The sequence below is a fragment of the Plasmodium gonderi genome (genome assembly GCF_002157705.1).
Source record: "Plasmodium gonderi DNA, contig: Pgo-contig_590, whole genome shotgun sequence".
NCBI classification, from domain to species: Eukaryota; Apicomplexa; class Aconoidasida; order Haemosporida; family Plasmodiidae; genus Plasmodium; species Plasmodium gonderi.
In genome coordinates, this window is record NW_021629415.1 from 5,272 (window position 1) to 17,930 (window position 12,659).

The 12,659-nt window shown below is 18.5% G+C and overlaps 2 protein-coding genes across 2 annotated transcripts; one reads left to right on the forward strand and one right to left on the reverse strand.

Moving 5' to 3' along the window:
* Window positions 1–620: 620 nt before the first annotated feature.
* PGO_003900 (variable surface protein) lies at window positions 621–1,946 on the reverse strand (the record flags this gene model as incomplete). The annotated part of the gene is made up of 3 exons (XM_028691384.1): window positions 621–785; window positions 913–1,782; window positions 1,911–1,946. The coding sequence occupies 3 exons, from the start codon at window positions 1,944–1,946 to the stop codon at window positions 621–623; spliced, it is 1,071 nt and encodes a 356-aa protein (XP_028547185.1).
* Window positions 1,947–10,862: 8,916 nt separating this feature from the next.
* PGO_003905 (variable surface protein) lies at window positions 10,863–12,073 on the forward strand (the record flags this gene model as incomplete). The annotated part of the gene is made up of 3 exons (XM_028691385.1): window positions 10,863–10,889; window positions 11,029–11,850; window positions 11,975–12,073. 3 exons carry the CDS (start codon window positions 10,863–10,865, stop codon window positions 12,071–12,073), a joined length of 948 nt encoding a protein of 315 aa, XP_028547186.1.
* Window positions 12,074–12,659: the final 586 nt, after the last annotated feature.

Genomic DNA, 12,659 nt, shown 5'->3' on the forward strand with positions numbered 1-12,659 from the left:
ATATATGATATGAAGTGTTTAAAAATTAACATAATATAATTTACAGTTTATGGATAATACAGTTAATATTATATTTTAGTAAATATACTATTTATTGTGAAGAAGTAATACCTTATATTTCTCATGTCTAAGTGTACTCACACCCCTCATTTGATGAAGTATTCTTGTCTAAAATTATCTTATAAATATGATGAGAAGTAAAGTTTTACATCATTCAAACCTGCAATATTTATATGTGAACAAAAATAAAATAGTATTAATTAACCTTACAAATTTATTTCCATTATATTAGTTTCTACTACTTAATTTATGATATAATGAAGTAAAGTAACTTATTTATATTTTATAGGGGAAAATAATAAGTAAAGATAAAAATAAATGTCAATAAAAGTAAATCACTTTCATATATGATTTATTATTTAATTCTACATAATTTAATTTTTTTTCCTTCTTATTGCATATGTAAATTTTCTTAGAATATTGCGATTAACTAATATATTATTTTATTAATTATACAAATATTTACGTGTATCAATCCAAATATTTTTCAAAAACTATATTTTTTACTTGTATATATTTTTATGAAATTGTCATAATTATTAGTTTGATTATAAAAAAAATTAGTCCGTGTGAAATCCTATATAATGTTCATTTCTAATGTTATAATTAGTATTATCTAATCCTTGTTCATAATCAAATTCTTCATTAAACTCAAAATTTATATTACTTCTATTATTTTTTTTGTTAGCAATTTTATTACGAATCCAACTTCCTAATTGTGTAAACTTCGATGAAATTAAATATTACATAAAATACGCAATAAAATTAATTATTATTGATAGATATATAGGGAAGTTCATGTATAAACAAATATATATATAGATTAAGTAATTTAATGGGTCTCATATTTACTTTATGTAAAAATCCATAAATCATAGATATAGCAACGATTCCCAGAATTAAGCCACATACCTTTTTCAAAGGGATAAAACTATTATATGATGACTGCAAAATCTTAACTGTTTGTTTTCCTTCTATAGAGAAACGAGGAGACTGCCTTTCTTGTTCAGACTTTTCTTTTCCCAATGATGCACGCTTATGTAATTCTCTTTCTTCAATTTCCCCTGATGACTTATTTTTTTCTACTTCTTCAGAACATTTAAATCTAAGTAAAAGGTCATATGGAGAACAAGCTTTATATTTAGTTTTAAATTCATCGCAAAAGCCTGTTTGGTCCGAAGCACATTTATCGTTAAAATAATTATATATGGAAATTTTATTTCTAATATGTGTACAATAATCACTGGGATTTACCAATATTCTAGACATACCCGAAAGGTAAGCATAATCAACAAAGTAATCATATACTTCCTTCCTCTTCCTCCAATCAGAAAGTGAAATCATATCTACTTTAGGGTTACATATTTTATGATGATTATTATTAAAATTATTCATAATAAAATCATTCCATATATAACTTATCTCTAAAAATACATTTATCACGTATGTATGATTCATATAACCCACAATTGCACTTAATCTAGTGGCTAACCAATAATTTAAAAGTTCGCACACATTATAGGTGTCTTGTTTGTCTATATGTTCTGAGTTAGATTTTAAGTATTTTAAAATTTTTGCGCAATATATTTTAAGGGCCTGTCCCCTTTCCATAGATTCTAATGATTTGCAATATTCAAAGAACTCTCTAAAACTATCTAAATTATCTAATTTGTAATAGAATTGTTCTGAAATTAAATATCCCCCAAACGATATAGCTAATTGCTAGATGAAAAACAAAAAGTAAAGGGAAATTAAATGCATTACTCAAAATAATTAATCAAAAAAAATTTGAAAAAAGAGGCAAAATTAATAAATAAAATGAAAAAAATATTATAATTTATTAATATTACACCAAATTTTTCCCACGATTCTTTGTTATTTAACATGATCGGAAATATATAAAATTATGGTTTTTTAAAGACATTAAATATTTCCCAAAAAAAACTATCCATGGATTTATACAAAAGTTCTTTTCTTAACTAGTATATATAAAGATTCTGTATATGTAATAATACATTGGTTATTCTTAATATCACAATAAATAAATAGTATATGGTACTTATATTTTTTATTACATAATCAAATTAAAAAATTTTTGTAAGCATAAAAATGGAAATTAATATAATTTTGATTGTATTAAAATCAATATTTAAGTAGATAATACTATTTTTCGATATGAATATACGTAAAAACTATTTTTACAAACTATAAAAACGGGAAAAATTTAATTAATATTAATTTATATATATTATAGTTAAATTTATAATATATAAAATATGAAAAAATAAGTAAAAATACATATAAAAAATTGAAATCAGGAAAATATGTACTTAACTAATCAATTTTTATATTAAAATTGGAAATGAACATATTTAACATAACGATTAATAAGTGTTTTTTTGATGAATTATCGAGATCAAAAAAAAAATATATATATGTAAAGGAGTTAATTTATATGTTTTAACGAACTAATTAGTGATAAAATTTGACCACATTTATAAAATACATTAATAATACAACTATACATTGTAAAAAAAAAAAAATGGAAATTAAAATATTTATTACATCGTGTTATACATTTAAAGCCTGGAAACATAAAAAAACCTACTTTTCATTTCAAAGTTTTAGCGCTAGCAAATTTCTAAATATCCAATTGTATTATCATAAATATAATTATTGACACATGAATTACTATACATTGTAATATTTTAAATTATTTTTATTTTAATATATCAATTTTGAATATTCATTTACGTATTATTAAATCTCTATTTTACAGTTTTTATGACTTATATATCCAATACAGAAATTATGTATAATAAGCATTTTTTTTACCCTGGAATTTTATTAACAATAAGTTTATAAAATGAACTGTTTTTATTTATATGAATTATATACGCCTCCTACAGTGAATCTATGTGTAAGAACTATTATTATATTAACACATATAAGATTATATTATTAAATGTAACTATATTTTATAATAGTACATATATATATGTTAAATCTAGTATTGTTGCACGAAAAATGATTATTTTACGGGAATTGTTATAATATTATATTAATAAAAACAAGGATATAATATTAAAATTAATATAAATTGTAATTTATATTATTTTTATGTATATTTTATAATTTATTATTTCTATTGCATACATTCAATATAAGAATAATTGAATAACCCCCATTTCATATATCTATGTATATAATTATATATTTGATTTTTTTAATTTTGGCGCAATAAAGAATAAAATTTCTCCTACCTTTAGTGCTTATTTTTCTATTATAAAATATTTATTAATATATTATAATAAATGATTTTCATACAAACATACGTATTTATTGGGGAAACAATATGATTTTCTTTTTAATAAAAACTTAAACCAGATTTATGAAAATTTCGGCGCGAACTTTAATAAGTATTAGTAGAAGCGTTAATAGAAATATATAAAAAAATATAAATATTTTAAGACGTCAAGAGCTAATATGAAAATTTATAAAGAAAATGCAGAAATACTGCTATATATATAATAATATTTTAAGCATGAACACAAGCAATTAAATTATTTTTATTTCTAATCGCTAACAATAAATATTTAGAGAAAATAAAAGAAATTAGGTTTACATATTTCATAATATATATACAATGTATATTTTTAGAATAAATTGTGTAATGTGAAGTATATTTTTCACTATTATACAATTAACCAATTTTTATTTTATCTTTGAAATTTAATTATTATAAACATTTGAGCATAAAATTTTTATATTCATTAAAACATATATTATAAAAATGAATTATTTTTTCGAATGCATGAATTATATTTTATCTATTCTAAAGTGTGGTATAAGAATAATTTAAATTTTCTTATGTTTAATATATAATTGCATTTTTAAATATTTATTAGTCTATAAAATATTAATTTTTATATCATGTATAAAATATGAATCATTTTATATATTATGCTTCATATAAAAATATTATTATCTCTTCTTTTTCTACCCATTTACGCTCTAATCATGAATTTCTATTTATTTTTTTTTTTATACGTGTTGAGTATCATTATTTATACGCAACCCATACATATAGATAATTATAAAATTACCAAATGTTTATATTTAGATATATTTTTTTTAATATATCTGAATCAACATTTATTTCTTTCTCCTTTTGCCAAACAATTATACATAGATTTTTTATAATGTAACTAATTATAAATCTGTTTAAATTATGCTCATGTTTCATGAATTTAATAAATGAACGATAACATTTTTGATGATAACACAGATATATTCCCCTTTTGGAATAATTCATATTAGTTTATTCTAAAATTTGAATTGGTTTCTATGATCTAACCTTTATATAAACTAAATAAATATCAATTTTTTACCTTTATTTTATTTGTTTAAATTGGATTTATCCCAAGAAAATATAGTACACGGTGAAAATATAAAAGGCGTGTAATTCTTTTATAATTAATTTCTTTTAATAACTATAGGTTATTAATAGTATCATAGAATGTTTTTTTATATAATTGCAGTTTTATATATACCATGATTAACAGAGAAGATACAAAAGAAATTTTCATTCGAGAAATGGAATGCAAGACAACAGAGAATTTTAATAAAACTGTATTCGAAATTTTGAAAAGGATAATCTCTTTAAAATCTATAAAATCTACATAATACATCTTAATTTAACCTCAATATACACATGATAAGTAGTATTTATATATCCTAATAATTTTTTTCTAATAAAAAATGTAGGTAATACATCATTTTTAATTGATCAAACTTACATTTTGTCATCAATAAGGGGTATTGTTGATATTTCTTTGCACATATATCGATTATACCATTATTTATTCATCATGATTCATTTTTTAACTAAAATTGATGAATATATTAAAAAAAATATATATTATATTTTTTTGATTACACACAAGAACTCTAAGTTATATAATGCGTTTTATGGTTAGGACTTATTTTTCTGTATTTAGCGTACAGGTTTTAGGACTAGTCGTAGGTTTTTGTATATTATTTTGCGCAGTTTTCTTTATTAAAAATTTAATATATGAGTCTCGTGGTTAATGCCTATATTTTTGTTCAGCTCTTAGAATTCGTATCAGGCTTACGAGTTCATTGTTGAATGTATAATATTTTGTATATTTATTTGTTTTACACTTATTTTTATATGTATGGTTATGATATATTTATTAAAAATGCATATTTACCGATATTTTGTTTACAAATTCAAATATATTTTTATGCAAAGTACATTTAATGCGAAATATAGGGATTGTAAAATAAAATAAAACTTATATTATGTAACATAAAATGTTTACATAATTATTATTATTTCAATTTATATTAATTATATGTATTTTTCTTAACGTAGTAATTTATAATTCATATAGAATATAGCCTATTGTACTACCACATAATCTACTATATTAAAAATATTTATTATAATATAACAGTAAATTTATGTAGATTATTTCATAATTTTATATATTATTAAAACTTTCTTTTTTGCCAATTAATATTTCATATTCTATTATCTACATGATATTATAATTTTTTTTATATTTTTTTATAAAAACTACAGTTCTTTTCATATTATATTAATTATAAAAATGAATTGGTTATTCCTCATTATAAATAATAACAGTATTAAAAAGAATAACAGTGTACTATAATAAAATAATAGTATATATATTTTTTTTACTGTTGATATTTTTCATGAATAAATGTTTTATTATAAAATCAAATAAACAATAATAAATTGTACTTTATTTATAAATATATTTATTTTAATTTATAAATAACATTTGAATATGCTGGAATATTTGTTTAACAATATTATATTATTTAACCTGAAACATATTTTATTTATACATCATCATATTCTAATACGGCATGAAATAGAGGTTAAATTTTACAACCCTAGAGCATTTCTATTTTAATGTTTCCTATATAAATAAATGTATAACCAGAGATAATGTAGAAAATACTAGAATTATTTTACAAAAAAATTGAAATCAATAATATAGATTGTATATTTTTATATTTTATTAAAAATAAATTATATAATTTATTATTTTTTTATATATTTATTCCTATATTGCTATTTCCATGATATTTATAATATCAGTAAAATGTTCCATTACGCATGTAAGTGTTTTCAAATATAAATAAATATTCATCCGGGAAAAAAAATATATATAATGAATTAAAAAACATATGTTAATCCCATTATATATGGACAAATTTTGTAAATTTTAATTTTTTTAAAAATTCATCTATAGAATATTTTTTTTTATGATTCATTAATAAATATAATTTTTATACTTTAATAAATTTAGTGAAATATAATATTTATAGTTGCGTATAAGGTATACAACATTTGTTATCTAATGTATTCATAAGATTTAATATTGTAATATATTTTTAAAAAAATAATATACTAGGATTACAATGGATGATTTATTTGTGTAATTCTATTATGAATTCTTTTTTTTTTTTTTTACTAAATTTCTGTACATTTATATTTATAATTATAGAACAAATTAGTAATTTACAATTTTTCCTCAATCTCGTTCATAAAAAAAAAAAAAAATAAAAGAATAATAATAGTTTTCTTTTAAATGATGTTATAGATAATATTTGTTTGTATCTTATATGTGATTTTTCATATTTGCGTAAGCATTATTCATGTAATTAAATTCAAATTTCATAGGAACATCACATATTTTTATAAAATTAGAGTTATATGATAAAACATACATATAATCATGACATATTAAAATAATACTGAATCACCACTGTTATTAAAAATATAAAAGCTGTCATTTATTTGTAAATTATATATATATTTTTTTTGGTTTTTTCTTTACCCTGTTCTATGTATATTATGGAATAATACTATAAATCATGAATCTATAACTTGGTATATATAATTTATTAAATAATAAAAAAAAATATATAGAATAAATATATAATCTTATAATAACACTCTCATATTGTTTTAAGATTTATGTAATAATGTGTATTATTATAAATTGTTATATCACAGAGCAAATATTAATAAATGCATAAATATTTAGTTTATAAGTACAGCATCAATATTACATTTGCAATTTATTATTATGCATAAATATTATATTCTTTGAAATATACTTTTATATGTTTACATCTTACAACTATTAAATGTGATAAAGTAATATAAAATGAAGACTTGTTTTTAAATATAATGTAGTTCATAAATTATTATAAACATTATATAATTAATGATTTCCAGTCTTCAATTAATTAAAATATATTTACATATAAGATTATGTATATAATGCTTAAGTAGCTTAAACATTTTTATATAATACAAAATTAACATATATATAAAGTGAAAACGATATTCTTGAAAATGAAAAACAATAATAATTTTACAAAAAAATATATATATTTTTAAACAAATATTTATTATATGTTGTTAGAAAAATAGGTCTAATTTAATAATATGTTTACTATTATTACCAATGATTGTAATATATGAATATATTATATATCGTAGAAACTTTATATCAATATATAATCTATCAAAGAAGACTATGTAATTATGTTCTAAAATGCCTCACGAAATATATTATTATTTAATATATGTATATATATATACCCCTAATTTTCTAAAGTAGTATATATCAACGTATAGTATAATAAAATTTTTATTTTCTGTATATATATTTATGTATGAAGGCAAAAAAGTATAAATACTTAAAAAAAAAAATATATGAATTCCTTTTTTGATTATATTTAAAACGTTAGTTAAATAATAATATATTCTTATTGTCCCAAAATATTTGATTAATACCAATGTTCTATTAAGAATATGTAGAAATTTCAATTATACATTATTAATATACATTCATTTATTCATTAATCCTATAATTATAAAAATAGAAACGTTTTTTTATGGAGTAAATGATTTTGTATTAATGTAAAAATATTTATATTTTTTTATGTTTATATATATCATGAACTTTTATTAAAATAATTTATTTGCATATTATATAATTTCATGTGTTATGAATAATACGCATTTATATTAGGAAAGACTTCATTACATATATAATTAGATTAAAAATAAGAACTGGAAAAAACTAATCATTAAATATATTTATCTCATAAATTTTTTATATGTACTGTATTATATTATAAAATATATTTTTCTTTGCCTTTATTATATGAATTATATGTATTAGAATATTTACTTTAAATATAAAATAGCATAATACATACTAATATTTCAATTACAAAAAATAGAAAATTTTCTTTTTCATTGAATATTAAGCATCATAAATAAATTTTATATATATGATTTCATATATTATCTAATCATTTTATAACAAATTTATGCAGAAATATTATGTATAATTGAATGTATCATATTCAATATAGCCAAATATATATGAAATATTATAATAATACATAAATTATTTTGTCATTATACATGTTCATAAATAGAAAACATTACAAAAAATAAGATAAAAAAACGTTTATTTTGTATAATAAATATAATAAGCTAATTATATTAGAATAAAGGGAATAATAATTAATTATTTTTATTTACTGGTATGATTATAAAAATTTGTGTTCATAATATATCTTATTAAAATTATGTATAGTTTTTAAATACATAAATGAAAAGCTATTAATTCAAAATACCTTATCATATCAATAAGTATAAATGAAGTTATTGATTTTTGACATCTTGAATTATTATTATTATTATTTTTATATATAGCAATACATTGTGAATATATTATTATTATATAAATAAATTTATATAATATAATCTCTCATAGGACGTGGAATTGTGATTATATTAAATCAAATCGCATTAATTATTCCTTGATATGAAAATGAAATATATTTGACATTTATAAAAATTATTTATCTTCCAAAATTTTTAAGAGTACTTAATTTTAATACATTTATATATAAAATCAAAAATGAATAAAAACACAATAACTATAATTAATTAAATATATTTCAGGTGACTTTCAACGCTAAATAAATAAGAATAATGAAATATAAATGTTCTATAACATGTTTATGTATTATTAAAAAAATCTATATTTATATACATAATGTCCAAACATCATATAAACAATACATAATTAAATTAGAAATACATTACGTATCGTTACGTGTCCAAACATTTTCTCTTAATAATATATATAAATTCAATAAATGGAAAATAATTCTTCTACATACAAATATATTAATATAAACGGATAACCAAATAATGTATAATAAGATTATTATATAGAGAAATAAAATAAAATAAATAAATATAGAAAATAAATATTCCCATATTCTGTACGTATAAATAATGATATAACTCTAGGATAATATATAAATAATAATTCATTCATTACTCTATGGTTATATGACTGGTTATTTATAAACATTACATCAAAAAACACTAAAAATCACGAATAGCCAATGAATAATTACTACAGAAATATATAAAAGAAATATTCTACTAAAAAAAAAAATTTGAAAATATATGTGAAAATTATACTACATAAAATATTATAATTATTATTCCATTTAAATAATAAACTTATCACAATATATGACGCATTTAAACAATCATAACTATGTATGGTATTTATAAAAGCTCACTACAAGAAAATTTATATAAATTTTCATTATTCATATATTATAGAATATATATATTTTTATGTAATTTTTACACATTTCTAAGTGATATAGTCATTTATTATATATATTAAATTTTTTAATTATTATTTAACTTATTTTTTTACACAAATAGATATATATAGCAGCTATATAACATAATGTACAATCGATTTCAAATATTAGATTAGATGCATTAGTCATTTTTATTTTTTATTATAGTCATTTACATATTCTTTTAATTTCAAATATGATAAAATAATATATGTTTATATTGTTCAAAATTGTAGTTCTCATAAGAATAATATACTATTTTAAACAAAATACATATTTCGAGATAATGGATGATCACTTATCATAATATGTTTAATATATTAATTTATACACTAATGCTATATTTTAGCTAACTTTATATTATAATTATTGTTTTCTGTAAATATAAAATAATTCGAGCAAATACATGATATAATTCCTATTATTTATTTACTATATATAAACATATATTTTTTTAATATGAATAAATTTTCAAATAAAAAAAAATATTTTATATAGAAACATTAAGACATAAAAAAGAAGTAATTTTATTTATCTGAAAATTTATACTCATAATATATATACTAAAATTTTTTTTATAAATTTTAATAAAATGCAAGCAACATATATTAAGAACTTCATATCATTGTCTATATTATTCTTTTTCAATGAATCTAACATTTATCCTAATATACATGGCTCAATGTATAATCAATATTTATGAAAACTATTTATTTTTATATTTATATCATTAATAAATCTATGTAAATGTTTATATTAGTAATAATTTAATGTTTCTAGATTTACTATAAATTAGTTTAAACTACATATATTTTATTCATCATTTTCTTTTCTCACTTAACATCCCATTATGTATAATTTGTTTTCAAAGGTTTATGTTATAAAAATATACACTAATTGAAATACAACTCCTAATAAATTACATGACTTAATTTTTAAATTTATTAATAGATATTCATATGTTAAAGAAAATAATTAAATTTATTTGCTGTTTGATATTCATAAATAAAATAATTTTAATATTAAACTATTTCTTTTTTATGCATATAATGTCAGATATTTTGAACAGTGCAACGGTAAATTATATGTAGCTCTTTTATTTTAAATAATGCCTTATTATATGCATTAATATATTTAGTCGATTATTAATAATGTGACTAACATAATGCACATATTAATATATATATTTTTTATAATTCATATATTTTTTATTAGTATTACAAATATCATGATTATGAATTTTACAGTAAATTATTAAAGAGCATTAATATAGATACAGTTGAATCAAATGATATTGAAATCTTCATAAAATCCCAAGAAAAGATAGAAAATCTACAAAGTAATATTCTTTATAATTGTAAACTTGTAAAAGGATATTTTGAGAAAATTAATGAGATTTCTTCAAGTAATGGTAAAAAAGGTTGCAAGTATATTAATTACATGATAAAAAGACAGGATGGTGGAATGTATACTGCTAATAATAAAAATATGTTTATGTATTTACAAGATTTCGTTAATAATTATATTTCTGATCCAAATAAATATAGGTATACATGTAAAATAGAAGATATTGAAAGAAATGAATTTAAAAAAATAGATGATCTATATACTATATATTATTTATATTCGAGTATAGCTGAATCTGCTGATTCTAAAACTCAGGATTCCAAAATATGTGATGATTATAAAAGATTAATTAATGCATATAATGATCTTTTAAAATCCATTATATTAAATGCGGATAAATACTTACATAATGAATTAAATTATATGAGATGTCTAATTGAAAATAACGGATGGAAATTAAGTAGCCAATGCAAAACACTATTACCTGTGCTATTAGAAAATATCATTTCTCCCGATTATTATGAAAAATGCAATAAACTAAAACGATCTGAATACAAAGAAAACCCATTTATTATCTATGAAGGAGCTTATTCTGGTAAAATTTTTAGTTATAATAGCAATAAATACCTTATTATAACAACAGTACTAGTTACTTTAACTGTAGTAGCATTTTTTTGGTATTTCTATAAGGTTAAAAAAGACGCAACTTAAAAATAAACATGCATCATGCATATTTTTATATTATATTAAACAAAAAATTATATCATAAATTAAAATTTTTTAAGAATTCATTAAATTAACGCTTTTCTGATAGTTTCGAGAATTTTGGAATAAATTACACCTTCGTGTACAAAGAAAGATAAGAAAGACCATGAATGAGAACGACCAACAATGCCAATATATAATCTACTAATATAAAAAAGAAGCTGCAAGACGTTATGGAAAAAATAATATGACATATATATCATGCTCTTCAGCCTGTACAAATTTATATAAAAATTATAATATTTCTTATATAAAATAGCAGAATAAGTATATATACTTATTTAAATTTTTTAACAATTTTTTTTTAAATATTTAAAAATATATATTTATAAATAAGGAGATTATGCATTTAAGGTTATTTTATTTTATAATAAAAATTATATGCATAAAAAATATATCAACATTAAAGAAATATAAACGATTATTTTTTTATAGTACACTACACTTTATTTTAATTATATTATTCTAAAAAAGTAAAAATAGACTGATACTTTATATAATTAACCTTATAAACAAATCACTATGGAAATAATAAAAATGTATTTAAATATATTTCAAATAACATGTACATTATTATATATAAATTATTAAGCAGAAATAAAAATATATCTAAAAATAATATAAAATTTATATAATATTAACTTTGTAAAATAATATCGAAATATTTTTATATATAAATTATATCCTTGTACTCCTGACTATAGCTAATATATCTTAGACAAATATATATGTAA